General features: G+C 38.4%; 2 protein-coding genes across 9 annotated transcripts in view; one reads left to right on the top strand and one right to left on the bottom strand.

Annotated features, from left to right (window-relative positions):
* Positions 1-1,351: 1,351 nt before the first annotated feature.
* The window catches only part of LOC111610953 (high affinity immunoglobulin gamma Fc receptor I-like), a 32,625-nt gene continuing 17,426 nt past the window's right edge, over positions 1,352-16,550 (top strand). For 3 of the 8 annotated variants that reach the window (XM_023346190.1, XM_023346186.1, XM_023346188.1), the window contains exon 1: positions 1,354-2,189. The gene's annotated coding sequence lies outside the window, so the exon portion shown is untranslated. Of the gene's footprint in view, positions 2,190-13,436; positions 13,550-13,912; positions 14,109-16,550 lie in introns of those variants that run through there. The other 5 variants (XM_023346191.1, XM_023346183.1, XM_023346184.1 and 2 more) reach the window with 4 other exon arrangements.
* Positions 4,563-13,143, bottom strand: LOC111610956 (coxsackievirus and adenovirus receptor homolog). Its single transcript, XM_023346195.1, has 3 exons — positions 12,999-13,143; positions 5,541-5,876; positions 4,563-5,426 (listed from the first exon to the last, which is right to left on the bottom strand). The coding sequence occupies exons 1-3, from the start codon at positions 13,060-13,062 to the stop codon at positions 5,344-5,346; spliced, it is 483 nt and encodes a 160-aa protein (XP_023201963.1). The 5' UTR covers positions 13,063-13,143; the 3' UTR covers positions 4,563-5,343.

Below are 16,550 nucleotides of genomic sequence, written 5' to 3'. Positions count from 1 at the left end.
GATCACAGACTGACTGGGAATCAGAACCAAAAAAAGTCCACATTTCTTCCTACAGTCTGTCATTTCCTCCCTGATCAAAATGCCTGGGGACAGAATCTCTTCCTGGAGGGAACATCTGTCCAGATGCTGCTGCTGAGTCCCACCTGCTGGATGTGGGTCTGGGTTTTCAAAGTGAATCTCATTAAAGCTCTGACTGACCTGAGTTGAGTTTATTTATTTTTATTTTATTTATTTATTTATTTGCTTATTTCAAACAGACAAAAATAAAAGCAAGAAAGAAGAAAAAAAGAAAATTCAAACAAATTATCATGCCCAACTGACATGCAGGTTTATATGATCAGCTCTGAGCTGCTGCTGTTCTGATCAACAAACCAAGAAACTTCAGTTCCTCTGACTGACAGCAGCAGCCTGGCAGTCCGTACTGAGGGAAAACACCAGACATCAGCTGTTTCTCATTAGGTCACAGACAGACAGACAGACAGACTGACTGACTCATTTTCTCTTTTCGTTTTAATAATAATCAGTAACAAACATGATGGAGGTTAAATGAAACCAGTTGGTTCTGGGTCATCCCAGCACCGCTCCAATCAGAACCGGACCAGAACCGGTCCAGACTGGTTCTGGTTTCCATGGCGATCTCCTTCATTCCTGCATCAGGCTGCACGTCTCACACAAACAAACTCAGACATGTTTCCCTCTTTACATCAGCAGCAGGAGGTCAGAGGTCACAGCTGCTCATATAAAGGTGGGCGGGGTCAGAGGTTAAATTTATGCACAACATTTATATTTATTCATAAACGGTTAGATAAATAAAATAAAACAAAAATAACAAATTCACCTCCACAGGTGAGTAAATCCTGTAAACATGAAGAGTTTATGAAAATATAATGAAAAACTGATGGATTTATAATAAATAAGATTATAAAATAAATACAAAGGACAGATTTTACTGGATATTTTAAACCCTGAGCTGCTGCTGTTTGACTATAGATTATTAATAATCAGAACAATGATTAGTTTATGATGCTGAAGGATTTCACAATAAAAGACTTCCTGTCTCAACATGGTTCATATCATCCTGGTGCAGCTCTATGAATATTAAATAAACTCCAACAAAATCACTTCAATATGTCAAGTTACTTTATTTAATCCTAAAATAATAATAATTTACTGAACAAATGAAGACTTTCATCAGGATGTTTACTGAACTTTAGAAATATTACAGACTAAAGAAGAAACTCTTTCCTCTAAAATCTTTCTCTTACAAATGAGACGTTGAAGAACAGAGTATTAATTTAAATGAAATGAATAAATAGGGTGTAAAACAATAACTAAATAAAATGTAAAATAATGTTTTGACCATGGGTCAGATTTTCAGTTTGAACATGAACTGTTGGTTTTATTCCAGATTATCTTTGAAATCCAGTGAGAATAAATAATTTCACAACAAATGAAGCTTTAATGATAAAATGTTTATTCTGAGTGTTGGAGCCAATCAGAAACAGGAGAGTTAAAGTTTCCACAGCAGAGGTCAAAGGTCGTCTGAGGAATCAGTCAAGTTGCTGATTTTATTTAAATATTAAACTAATAAATGTTTTTCTGATGTTTATGAACTTATGAGTTAAAATCACTGAAGCAGAAAGACGTTAATAACCAAATGTCTGATTTTTATTGTTGACAGTAAAAAGATGTGGAGCATAAATATTATGAACTCAGATCATTCAGTATTTTATTCTGTTCTGACCTTTGACCCTGAATCTTCAGAGGTGTTTCAGTTTTCTCCTCTCAGCTCCAGTTTGTGACCTTCACATTCTTCAGTGAGTTTAGTAAATCATTCCCAGGTGATCAGAGTCAATATGTAACCAATAACTGAGTCAATATGTAACCAATAAGTGAGTTTTTCTCTCTGACTTTACCTGATCAGATCTCTGGTGATGATTCTTTTGGTTTCTGTTATTTCAGGATCTTTTTCCTGCTGTGAACTGAAACATTCCTGGATGTTTGACGTTTTCGTGTCTCTGCCTGTACCTGAGCTGCTCACCTGGCAGCAGCTCCACCTGTGTTTTCCAGAGTGGGCGGAGTCAGAGCTGCTAGGTCACAGAGTACAGAGTGTACTGGAGGACAGAGTCAAACCTGGCAACATGGAGGAGCAGGCAGGAGGATCAGTGGGCCGCCATGAAACGCTGCAGGTCAGTTTCCTCTTTACTGCTGCTTTGAAATATTATCTGGAGCCGATCGCACTAATGAAGGATCAATAATTTACTAAATAAATGATCAATAATGTCCAAACTGCCCAGTCAGAACCAAACATCTACAGGATGTCGGACCTTCAGCTTCCTGCAGTAATTCCTCCGTCAGGCTGAACTTTAGTTAGAAAAACTTTAGTTGTGACTCAAAATGTTTGTCATTTTCTAGCAGAATGAATAAATCTGATCATGATCAATATGTTGATCAACCAGGAGATGATTTACAAGCAGATTTATGAAACATATGCACTTCTACTAGTTTAACTTTTAGTCATTCTAAATTTAATACAAAACTAAAATCTTTCAGATTTCTATATTCATAAACTTGGACTTTCTTCATAAATCAAACTAAACTGAAGATGAATTGGTTCAAAGTTTTAATAACTGTTATTTTAATAGCAGGAGTTATTAAAAATCTCCTGTTATTAAACAGTTTGTGGTTCATCTCTAAAAGTGATTCAGATTATTAGAAACTCTCTGCGTCTGAAAAATGTTTGTTGTTTTATTGAACTTTCTGCTTCAGCTTCTTTCTTTCTGTTTTCTTGGTTTCTGCTTCTGTTTCCTCTGATTGTTTCTCTGGTTGGAACATTTTTCTGTTGTTGCATTTTGCAGCATTGATGTGTTTGCTTGGTGTGTTGCCATAGTTTCATGTTTTTGTGTTATCAACAACACAAAACCTGATCAGATGCAGCAATCAGGAGAAAATACAGAGACTGTAAGATCAAATCAGAAACATCAACAGATAATCAATAATTAGAGCAGAAGGAGAAAGAATCAGATTGTTCAGTTTGGATTTAAATGTTTGGATCTTTGAAATAAAATATTTCTGATGTTTAAAGTTTAGTTATCTGGTGAAATGTTTACTCTACTTTATATACTGAAAATATTACTTTGCATTATTTTTACAATACATTTCTGAGAAATAAATGAATTGTCGTCTTTATAAAAAGAAAAAAACAATTATTGTGTAATATTTAAAAAACAAACTGATTATAGTTATAATATACATTTAATAATCCTGATTCCTAATAAACATGATAAATTCATAAACCTTCTAAACCAGGATTCTTTACCAGTGATGATCTTGAACACATTATTTTCTAGAGAGATTTTGATTTATTAGATTTTTAATGAGTAAAAACCAGAGGAATCTCCCACCATGAGCTGCTTTAGTAAAGATAACTGGTTTGGTTTTACAGTGTGGTTCTGGTTCTGTTCGGTCTCAGTAGTTATTTAAACTCCTGCTTTTTATTTCTTCCTGTCTGGATTCTCTGTTCATCCGTCTTCATGTTCCTGGTTGGTTGAACTTGATCAGTTTTTATTCATAAATCATCACCAGGCCTCACTGTCACTGATCTTCGGCTCTGCAGGAACTTTTATTACATTTGGCTGAACACATTTAAAGTTTTATTAAGTTGTTGAAGCTTTAATAAATAATGAATCTGCAGGTCAGTTACTGTTTATGATCTTAATGTTGGATGAAGTCGCTGTTTGTGGCTGTTGGTCATGGACATGATGTCCAGTCTTTATGTTTGGTGCTGATTTATTTCTCTTATTAATGTTAATATATTTATTGTTTTGGTTTCTTATCAGTTTAAATTAACCTGGATTAGGGCTGAAACTTTAACACAGTATTTTCTATTCATTAATCACATAGATTGAAATCTTCGAACAAAATCACGTCTAGTTTTTAGTATCTGAGTTTCTGGTAAATCTGGAAATGTGACTCTTAAACTTCCTCTGACTGATGTGGTTCTGCTGACTAGTAAACGGACCTGAAAGCTCCGAGTTCTGCTGCTGTTCACTTGGTTTCTGTGTTTTAACTGAAGGTTAAATAGTGACTATGGCTACAAACACATTTATTTCTGGAACAAGCCAACGTTTTCATTCAGCAGGAAGTCAGAGCTCAGATTACAGCTTAACGTTCCCAGTTGAAGCTGAAGAACCAGAACCAGAACCGATCCACAGGGAGAACAAACTCCATGCAGACGATCCTGGTCCGGATCTAAACCTTCTCAGAAAACAGAAGCAGAAATAAAATGTCCCTGATTGTCTGGTTTGTGGAACCTGGTGCAGCATAACAGCCTCCACCTGGTTTCTCCGTGTTTCCTTCCTAACAGCCTGGATCACTGAACATTTTCCTGCTGCTCGTCTTTGTCAGCAGGAGGAGGAAACACTGGCTAACGGTCAGGATGCTCAGACAAACTTTCTGTTTGGTGTCACATATCAACTGTTTTACAGTCCAAATGCAGTCAGGAGTTATTCATGTTGAAGTTCAAACTAAATCCCAAATTATTTCAATTCATTCAAGTTGAATCAGTGAAATTTATCCGACTTTAATCCACCATAATACTGGAGAACATAAAACATTTCAATAAAAAGACACAAACATGTAAATCAAATGAAAACACAGTGAGGTCAGAATAAATATGAACAGAAAGCAGAAAAAATCTCAATGAAATAAAATTCTTCATATGATGATCAGGTTGTTCTTCATGTTTTCTTTCCACATTTCAAACATTTTTCTCTTCACTCTTGGTGCCGACATGGATCCTGATGATGCTTCATGTCTTTACAGCCTTTCAAGGCTCTTTAAGGAGGATTTTACTCAGATTATTACTAAAATTACCAGGAAACATTTTATGTTCATTAGATTCACTGATTAAATGTGAAGAACAATGAAGAACAATCCACTGATGTGAAATATGTAAACGATAAACAGCAAAGCAAAAATAATTTAAATCTCCATTAAAAATCAATCTGGACTAATTTGAAGAAAGATTTTTACAGATATAATCTGATTCTATCCAGGATCCAGGATCAGTTCAGGTCTGGATCAGGTTAGAAATGAGAAAATCTGACTTATAAAGCATTTCAGTCCATGGTTGATGGTACAGGTAAAATAGTTTTATAATGTTGATGAGATCAGAAGGTTGATCAGTTGTGATCGTTGTCATGCTGATCGATCAGAAAATCACCAGCAGCAGCAATAATCTGATGCAAATTATCTTTACAGGATTAAGGCATTCATTCATCTATAGATTAACTGGAGGATCTGAGGTTTTCTGCATTAAGCAAGCAAATTGTTTTCTATAGATTAGAACAAAAACACCAGCAGAGACACAATCAGACCAACTATCAGTCCCACGGATCCGTCCTGGTTTCCTGAGTTCTTGTCTCCTGCAGACAAAGACAGAACTAGAATCAGTTAAACAAATGATCTGATCCCAGATGTTTCTCTGGGATCCAGAACCAGGAAGATTCTGGTTCTGATCCAGAGTTCAACTCACTCACCTGGAGGAGGATGAGAAGAAACATCCAGGTTGAAGGTTCTGATCAGTTTAGGATGCCGACTTCCTTGATTTCGAACTCGACATTCATATGTTCCATTATCGTTAGTCGTTGCGTTCATCAGAACCAGAGACACGTCTCCATACTTCATCCGTCTGTCTACCAGATCCACTCGGTTCTTGTAACCTGGATGCTGGATGGATGAATCAATCTGATCGTCTTTGTACAGAAGAACAAATTTGTCCCCCAGATCAGTTCTGCGCCACTCCACAGCGACAGGTTTGTTCTCAGTAGTTGTACAATTCAGAGTGACGTTGTGTCCAGAAAAACCTGTGATGTCTGTAGAAAAGGAGACACAGAGCAGAGAGGTTAAAGGTCAAAGAGGACTGTGTCCTTCCATGGCAGCATAAAGTGCTTCATGTCCATCAAGTCACTTCTGTGGTTAACAGTCAACTTAGTGACTCTGATGAAATATTGATCCACTTTTCAGAACCTTCTGGCTTTATGTACAGTAACTGGTGACAGATTTATTATTATTTTATCTGTTTATTGGTTGCTGTTACAGCCCGGCTCTGGGCCCACGGCGTGTTCAACATGTTGGCCTAAATATGTTGTCATTTTCCTATCAACTAAAAAAATGCTCTTTGTGATACAGAAACTCATAATTACTTCATAAATTTACATTTTTGTTATATTTTGGTCGCCATTTTTTCACAGCTGGGTTGATGATGTCATCAGGTCCAGTCTGTACTGGAGTCTCCAGAGTAAACAGGAAGGCTAACTTTACCCCAGTAGTTGTTGATCATATTGGTTTGACTGGTGTCATTTTAGATAATGCCACACTGTGGCGCTATTGGCTGTAATTTAAAAACAATAAGGTGAATCTGGATCAATTCCCACATGGAAATAAGAAGAGTGCAGTGAGAGAGAGCCGAACACAACTTCCAGAGGATCTATATTTGTGCTTTCAACATTTCTCTACAGAAGACTTTGTCACTTGTACGAGCAAAACTGATTAAGGTTCTAACAAGAGTTTGTTACCTAAACAGGCTAAAAATAAATGCTGTGCTGATAGTTTCTATCCACAAAGCACTTAAACCCAACTGAGGTGTAAATTTATGCACTAAAAACCAATAGAGTGGCAAAGGCAACCAGAAAACTGGCAACCCAGCAACACTATGGCTGTGCTCCCAAGACAACCGCTCTAACCATCTGATCTCACGCTGCTGTTTGTGAGCACATGCACTCCAAAGGGGAAACACACTGAGGCACAAATCAATCAACAGGTAACACTTAAAAAACTTTCAAAACTTCTAAAAAAAACCTTTATTGGAGAGAAAAGGTTCAAAAAGAAACATCCCCTCACTATCTTCCCAAATGAGTTAAACTATGTTCACTAATTAACATTTCAAAGAGATAAAATTGTACAGTCATGGCCAAATGCTTTGAGAATGATTCAAATGTTAATATTTACAAAGTCTACTGCTTCAGTTTTTATAACGGCAATTTGCATATACTCCAGAATGTTATAAAGAGTGATCAGCGTAACAGCAATTAATTGCAAAGTCAATATTTGCCTAGAAAATAAACTTTATCCCCCAAAACACATTTCAACTTCATTGCAGCCCTGCCTTAAAAGGACCAGCTAACATTGTTTCAGTGATTGCTCCATTAACACAGGTGTGGGTGGTGATGAGGACAGGGCTGGAGATCAATCTGTCATGATTAAGTAAGAATGACACCACTGGACACTTTAAAAAGAGGCTGGTGCTTGGCATCATTGTTTCTCTTCTGTGAACCATGGTTATCTCGAAAGAAACACGTGCAATCATCATTGCACTGCACAAAAATGGCCTAACAGGAAAGAAAATCGCAGCTAGAAAGATTGCACCTCAGTCAACAATCTATCGCATCATCAAGAACTTCAAGGAGAGAGGTTCCATTGTTGCCAAAAAGGCTCCAGGGCGCCCAAGAAAGACCAGCAAGCGCCAGGACCGTCTCTTAAAAGTGTTTCAGCTGCGGGATCGGGCTACCAGCAGTGCAGAACTTGCTCAGGAATGGCAGCAGGCAGGTGTGAGTGCATCTGCATGCACTGTGAGGCGGAGACTCTTGGAGCAAGGCCTGGTCTCAAGGAGGGCAGCAAAGAAGTCACTTCTCTCCAGGAAAAACATCAGGGACAAACTGATCCCTGATCAACAGACTGATGATAAACAAATGGCTGATTAAAAGCTGCTCTGCCAGCTCAGTGACCTTCATCGATAACCTCTGGATCTATTGGCAGCGCTTTCACCTTTTTGGAAGAAGCGGACGCAATCTTAATAAACATGGAATAAAGCTGCTCACTGCAAATCTTTTTCACTTTATCAACAAGGACAGCAACGTGATCATCGCTTCAGAAGAACAGGCTTAAGGATTTCTGACTAGGAAGAAACCGTCGGCTTATCAGGCAAAAACAGTTTCAAAAACACCTGATACATCGACTGGAGGCGGAGCGACTGGTTCCCTTCCTCCTTCTCCCCTCCCTCTCTGCTCACCCACTTATTCACAGGATTCACAAGATACACATGGAGAAATGTCTTCTGGACCGGAGTTTCTTAAATTTACAGATGGAATGAATCAACAGGTTGTACTTGGGACGTCTCTCCTTAGCGCTCACGTAGCAGACCTCACTTCATTTAAGCCACCTGACTCTAACGTCCCAGAGGATCCATCACTCTGCGTTTCTGAGGTCTGAGGCCGGGGTCCAGACTTTATCTTTACACCCTTCTTGCTCCAGAATGTGTCTGGCCCCTCGGCACTGCAGAACAGGACATTACCTGTCCGGATCACTACAAGAAAATCTACAAGAAACAGAAACATAAAATACAGGGGACCTAATTCAAACATCAGACTGAAGATTTCTTGGCCTCCAAGTCACTTAAACTCTTTTAAATACAAAATCTCTCTGTGCTAAAGCTCTATTAATTAATGATTTCATCACTGAGCATAATATTGATGTTATGTTTCTGACAGAAACATGATTGAATGATAATAATGAATCGATCGTACTAATTGAATCTGCGCCTCCTAACTACAATTTCTTCAGTGAGAATAGAAAACATAAAAAAGGAGGAGGCGTGGCTTCAATATTTAAGAATACCATAAACTGTAGTAAAATCTCTTTGGGTCACTTCACCTCTTTTGAGTATCTTGGAATTGAGGTTAAAGGTCACAAACGAACTTTGACTGTAACTTTATACAAAACTCCAACTTTTGTGGAAAATTTCTTTACTGACTTGAATGAGCTTCTATCTCTTATATGTATTGATTATGATTGTTTAATAATTGTTGGTGATTCAACATTCATGTTGACAACCCCCAAGACAGAGGGGCAAAAAAGCTCGCTAATATTTTAGAGACTTTTGGTCCAACACAACATGTCAAACAAGCAACACACACTCAAGGACACACACTGGACCTGGTTATCAGTAAGGGTGTGAATATTTCCAGTGTCTCTGTAACTGATGTCGCCTGTCGCATCACTTCCTGTTATCTTTGAAAGTTCTTTATCTTTTAACCCACTTGGACAAACAGCAACCATCACAAAACGTTCTCTCACTGAAAACACAGCAGAAACTTTTAATCAAATCTACTCTTCTTCCTCACCCTTAAGCTGTAATGATGTAGATAAGTTGGTAAATGATTTTCAGTCTAAAGTCTCAGATATTATTGATTCCATTAAAATGAAGGTTGTGTCTGGTAAAAAGAAATCTCCATGGAGAAATACACAAACAGTTAGATCTGCAAGACAACTCTGCCGTAGGGCAGAACGAAAATGGAGTAAAACTCAACTCCACGTTCATTGTGACATCTATAAAGAAAAACTACGTAACTATCATTTAACACTAAAACAAGCAAGAGAGGCTTTCTTTGCAGATGTCATAAACAAAAACATTAACAATGCTCCAGCTTTATTTGCAACAGTTGACAGAATCACAAACCCTCCTGTGACGTTACCGCCTGAATTCCAATGTATTGCTGCCTGCAACCAGTTTTCAGCTTCGTTTCAGAGAAAATTCAAAAAATCAGAGGATTAATCTGAACATCCACTATAAAGTCAGTACCAATGCTGAGCCCAAACAAAACAAGTACAGGAAAAATGACCCAATTTCAACTACTTAATTATAAAACCCTACAGGAAATTATAAGTCAATAAGCTCCAGTTCCTGCTGTCTGGATGTCCTAGATCTATAACTCTAGAACATTTCTTTAAGAAAGTCCTGCCTGTTATTGCTGCTGATCTGATCCAGATAGTAACTCATTGCTCTCATCAGGCGTTTTCCCCCAGGCTCTGAAAACAGCAGTAATCAAACCACTGATAAAAAAGAACAATCTGGACAAATCACTACTGCAGAATTACAGGCCGACCTCTGACCTCTGACCTCTGATTCATCAGCAAAGTTATTGAAAAAGCTGTGTAAACAATTAACTAGCTTCCTAACTATAACCAACCACTTTCACTCCTTCCAGTCTGGTTTCCATGGTTACCACAGCACAGAGACTGGCCTAGTCAAAGTGTTCAATGACATCCATATAAATACGGACTGTGGCAGAACCACGGTGCTGGTTCTGTTGGACCTCAGTGTTGACCATGACATATTACTGAACCGACTGGAGAGTTGGGTCGGACTCTCCGGTCCAGTGCTTAACTGGTTTGAATCCTACATAAAGAACAGGGATTTCTTTGTTTCAATTGGAAACTTCTCATCAAAGAGGTCAAAGGTCACATGTGGGGTACCCCAAGGTTCAATCCTAGGACCCCTTTTATTCAATATTTATATGCTCCCACTAGCTCAGGTTATAACAGGAAATAATATTAGCTACCATAACTATGCAGATGACACACAGCTCTACATTATGATGTCACCAGGTGACCTTTGACCCCATCCAATCACTGAACAGAAGCTTAGAACAGATAAATGTGTGGATGTGCCAAAACCTTCTCCAGCTGAACAGAAACAAAACTGAAGTTATTATTTTTGAACCTAAAGAGGAACGATCTAGAGTTATAGATCTAGAGCTATATATCTAGAGTTATAGATCTAGAGTTATAGATCTAGAGTCATAGATCTAGAGTTACAGATCTAGAGTTATAGGTCTAGAGCTATATATCTAGAGTTATAGGTCTAGAGTCAATGCACAGCTTCAGTTATTACAACTGAAAACCAGCGATCAGCCTGAAACCTGGGAGTAGTGATGGACTCTGACCTGAACCTCCAGAGCCACATAAAGACAGTTACAAAGTCGGCCTTCTATCACCTGAAGAACATTTCCAGGATTAAAGGACTAATGTCTCAGCCAGATCTAGAGAAACTCATCCATGCCTTCATCTTCAGTCGTATTGATTATTGCAACAGCGTCTTCACAGGTCTGTCCAACAAATTAATCAAACAGCTGCAGCTGATCCAGAATGCTGCTGCTGGCGTTCTGACTAAAACCAGGAAGATAGAGCACATAACACCAGTTCTAAAGTCCCTCCACTGGCTCCCTGTAGCTCAAAGAATAAACTTTAAAATACTGTTGTTAGTTTATAAATCACTGAACGGCTTAGCACCACAATACATTAAAGATCTGCTGTTGTTGTATCAACCTTCCAGACCTCTCAGGTTCTGGTTCTGCTCTGCATCCCCAGAACCAGAACCAAACGAGGAGAAGCAGCTTTCAGCATCTATGCACCACAAATTTGGAACAAACTTCCAGAAAACTGTAAAACAGCTGAAACACTGACTTCCTTTAAATCTAGACTAAAAACCCACCTGTTTAGGATTGTATTTGAAATGTAATCAATTACAAATTTATTGATGGAACTTGACTTAATGCTGTGTTTTGATTATTGATTCTATATTGCTTTGTGATTCTGTGTTTGTAATGATGTAAAGCACTTTGAAATGTCTTGCTGCTGAAATGTGCTATACAAATAAAATTTGATTGATTGATTGATTGATATTCTGCAAAAGGTACAGGGAGTGGACTGCTGAGGACTGGGGTAAAGTCATTTTCTCTGATGAATCCCATTTCCGATTGTTTGGGACATCTGGAAAACAGCTTGTTCAGAGAAGACGAGGTGAGCGCTACCACCAGTCTTGTCTCATGCCAACTGTAAAGCATCCTGAAACCATTCATGTGTGGGGTTGCTTCTCAGCCAAGGGAGTCGGCTCTCTCACAGTCTTACCTAAAAACACAGCCATGAGTAAAGAATGGTACCAGAATGTCCTCCGAGAGCAACTTCTCCCAACCGTCCAAGAGCAGTTTGGTGATGAACAATGCCTTTTCCAGCATGATGGAGCACCTTGCCATAAAGCAAAGGTGATATCTAACTGGCTCAGGGAACAAAACATAGAGATTTTGGGTCCATGGCCTGGAAACTCCCCTGATCTTAATCCCATTGAAAACTTGTGGTCAATCATCAAGAGACGGGTGGACAAACAAAAACCTAGGAATTCTGACAAAATGCAAGCATTGATTGTGCAAGAATGGACTGCTATCAGTCAGGATTTGGTCCAGAAATTGATTGAGATCATGCCAGGGAGAATTGCAGAGGTCCTGAAGAAGAGGGGTCAACACTGCAAATATTGACTTGCTGCATTAACTCATTCTAACCGTCATTAAAAGCTTTTGTTACTCATAATATGATTGCAATATTATTCTGTATGTGATGACAACATCTGACATACACACATGAAAACCAGAGGGCAGCAGATCATGTGAAAATATAATATTTGTGTCATTCTCAATTCTTTTGGCCATGACTGTAGCTTAAATTTGAACAAAGACCAGTTTGTTGGTGCCTTAACAAATAAAGGGAAGCAACGTAAGGAGAACTTCAGATTAATTTACTAAACATTATGGCTGGTTGGAGGGAGGGAAGGTGAGGGAGCGAACCAATGACAGGAAGCTGTTGAACTTCAGATGACTCTGAATACCGGGTCAGAACCAGAACACTTTGTGGATGCCAGGCAGGCTGCTGATCCCAGCCTGGCCTGGAGCTGGACCAGAGACGTAATGTCCTCTGACTGGACTCAGATCTGGGTCTGAATGACGCCTGGATCGTCTTGGCTGTTGAACGGTGCAGATCCTCATCGCTTTCAGGCTTTAGCTGCACGAACAACCAACCAGTTTGACAATAACTCCGTCTTCCTCTGACCCGGAAGTCAGAGCTCAGATAACGGCGTGACGTCACCACCAGCTTGGCCTCAATGTTTGTAACAATTAGCTGGTTTTACAAACATTGAGGTCTTATTGTGTTTTATTGTTGTTATTATGAGGCTAATATGACTATAACGTTTCGCTACACTGTGTGTTCAGCTACTCTGTGAACTAGCAACGTCATCATCGTATCATCAGTTTCCTGTTCGTCTTTTGACTCTGGATTAACAGTTTGTGAGAATCGTTAGTAAAAATGAAGGCGGATTAAAAACTCACTTTCAGCAGAGACAGAACTGATACGAAGAGCCGAGCAGAACAACATGATCATTAAACAAACCATTTCTGTAACCTGTATCCACTGTTAGCCGTAACGGTACAAGGAGTGAAATGCGGAAGTCACGTGGGTCATGGAGCTGCAGATGCTGCTGGGACTGTCGCAAACTGTCGTAAATCATAGTGATGGGAGTTATGGCTCTTTGAACCGAACCAAATCATCAGAACGAACCATTAAATCCATAATATAGTATATATATATATATATATATATATATATATATATATATATATATATATATATATATATAGTATAGTATAATATCCGTTACATCAGGCTGAAGATATGACATAATACAATATATAATAATATAATATACAATAAAATACAAAGACATTCTGGACGATTCCAACTGTGGGAACAGTTTGGACCTGAACTCTTCCTCTTCCAACATGAGGAAGAGGAGTTCTAGCTGCAGGCGGTGGACCAACATCAGATTGAACCTTATGGGTCAGGAATGGATTTCATGAAGCTCATATGTGAGTCCAGGCAGGTGAGCCAAAACTTTTGGTAACATAGTTTATTAACTAGAGACATTATTATCTTTTCAAACAATATGGAGACTTTGCTGCCCAGAAATGGACCAAAATGTGAAATTTTATCCTCTGGATTCATTTGGTACCAAAATACAGAAATATTATAAATCTAGTTACGATGTATAAGTTTCCTTTGGGCTCTGTACTATATTTCATATAATTGAATAAATATTAATTTTACGTTAGACAGATGATTTGACTTTTTAGTGAATTTTACTCATAAAAACAAGTTTTTCTACATTAATATAAAACATTAGGAATAATATAATTCAAATAGTAAAAATTGATTCTTTGATCGGTTCTTTGTAGTGAATGAACCTGATGGTTGTGTTTCCTTCAAGGAGCCATTAGTCCCGTCATCATGACGTCACGTTGCGTCAGTCCCAGCAGCATCTTGACTTCCGCGTTTCTCTCCAAAGTAGCTTTACGGCTAACAGCGTTTCCAGATGATAGAAATGGTTTCATTAATGGTCTCGTTGCTCTGGACTCTGTGGATCAGCTCTGTCTCTGCTGAAGGTGAGTTTTTAATCCGCCTTCATTCTAACTAACGATTCTCTGATCTGGTAATCCAGATCAAAAGATGATCAGGAATCCTATTCCTTTGTAACATATTCCTCCTGCTCAGCTCTGACCAGAGCCACCAGTTAAACATTCTGGTTCTAGCACAGTGGTTCTTAACCTGGGGTTCGGCGGAGCCTCTGCCGAGGAGGTAAACACACACCTGTATAAAGTCGTGATGACCCGCCCCGCTTGGCCATCACTTGCTGCAGAGGATCATGTTACGTTGCTCGGCCAATCAGGGCTGCGGGGAATTTAGAGCACGCAGTGTCAGCGGCTGTCGTAGTTGTACGTCTCTGGTTTCTTTCTTAATATTTTAATCCATACTAAATATGTCGAGCAAAAAAGCAGAAAATGAACAGACTTTGCTCTGAAGATGCACCTGCCAAGGTGAAGCCACGCCTCTCTGAAGCCACGCCTCTCTGAAGCCACGCCTCTCTGAACTGGTCTCCCAAAAACAGCAGCAGGAGTCTCACTGATTTACATGTAATTTGTGCAAAACTTTATTCTGGCCCCAAAAAAGTATTTTGTGGATTCAAAACGACAAAAAACTAATTAAATTTAAAATAAAAAAATTAAGTTATTAAAAAAATTTAATTCTTTGAAAAAAATCCAAATTTATTTTTAATTAGTAGAATAATAAAAAAAATATTTTGGGGGCTGAAATTCTTTTATGGGGCCGAAATATTTCTGGGGGCCAGAATAAAGTAACACTGTAACCTGCTGTGAGTTCATGGTTTTGTTCTTTCAGCAAAGATGATGTTCATGTACGGCTCATTTGTGCACCAGCAAAAAAACATATACATACAGTACAGACCAAAAGTTTGGACACCTTCTAATTCAATGGGTTTTCTTTATTTTCATGACTATTTATAAGGCAATAAATCCCACTTATTAACCTGACAGGGCAGGTTGACCTATGAAGTGAAAACCATTTCAGGTGACTACCTGTTGAAGCTCATCAAGAAAATGCAGAGTGTGTGCAAAGCAGTAATCACAGCAAAAGGTTGCTACTTTGAAGAAACTAGAATATAAGGGCTATTTTCACTTGTTTTACACTTTTTTGTTTAGTGCATATTTCCACATGTTATTCATAGTTTTGATGCCTTCAGTGTGAATCTACAATGTCAATAGTCATGAAAATAAAGGAAACTCATTGAATTAAAAGGTGTGTCCAAATCTTTGGTCTGTACTGTATGTCTTGAATTTGGAAAAAAATATATTTTTATTCATCACTAAAGAAAGGTTCGGTGAATGCGCATATGAAACTGATGGGTTCGGTACCTTAAAAAAGGTTAAGAACCACTGTTCTAGATTAACCAGCTCAGTGTCTCATGGAGATAATGAATAACCTTAAACAGCCGTTTGCTGTTTACCTTTCATTTACTGAGGACGTTTGTTCACACAGGAATTCATTCAACGTGTCCCAACAGCTGCTTTAGAGCCAGAAACTATCTGAGGAACCGTCAGGAAGAGGAAACTTACAGCCAAGGTGACTGTGACCTCTACCTGTCTGAGGGCAAAGGTCACAGTCGCCCTGGCAAAGATGAATCCCGTCAGACCTGGACCTGGTGGTTTCACAGCCAGAGTCATTAGATCATGTAGATTTGAACAGCAGTTTCTGCTCAATAATTTAAGAGTCTTTTAATTAATGATTTTCATTCTAAACTTTTGGACAGTTTCAGATACAATCCCAGACCCTGAGAGGCCAAAGTGATCGTTGCTCTGATCTGCAGCCTGTAGCTGCATAGAAACACAGCAGAGCTGCAGCAGATGCTTTACTAACATGATGAATTCAGTCAGTTTGCAGCAGCCCAGCAGCTATCAGGTTATTATTTATTGATTTGAGCTTTTAACTGCATGTAAAATCTTATATTGATCAAAAGGCTCTGCAGCATTAATACTCATATCAACATCATCTGCTGGATTCAGAAGATTTTAACAGATGAACCACAGAGAATAGAATAAAGGAGAAGCTCAGAAATGAGATGCAGATTATAATCTCACATGCAGATTATAATCTCTGACTGTAGATAACATGGTGACTGTAGGACTTATGCAGCCAGTGACTCCATAAAATTATCTGCTTATGTGAATCATATTGATAAACTCACTGATGGTGATTTATTCATGAAAATAAGCCTAAAAAACTAATAATTAATGCTCTTAATATGTTGTTATTTCTGCAGATGGATGGTTTTTTATTCTCTAATTAATAATTAATAAGTAAATTAGTTGAAAATTATTTCAGTAACTGATTAATTGTGACTAATCTAATTAACTGTTTCATTCAGCTGAAACTGATTTTATGCTAGAACAGCTTGCCATACTCAGTGCTCTATAGCTGATGGTTTGTGTTATCAGTTTTTGTCCACAAGGGGGCGCCACAGGACTCTGTGT

This window comes from Xiphophorus maculatus, chromosome 14 (assembly GCF_002775205.1).
Source record: "Xiphophorus maculatus strain JP 163 A chromosome 14, X_maculatus-5.0-male, whole genome shotgun sequence".
NCBI lineage: Eukaryota > Metazoa > Chordata > Actinopteri > Cyprinodontiformes > Poeciliidae > Xiphophorus > Xiphophorus maculatus.
The sequence above is the reverse complement of the archived record's forward strand: the minus strand, read 5'-3'. Positions and strand labels throughout refer to the sequence as shown.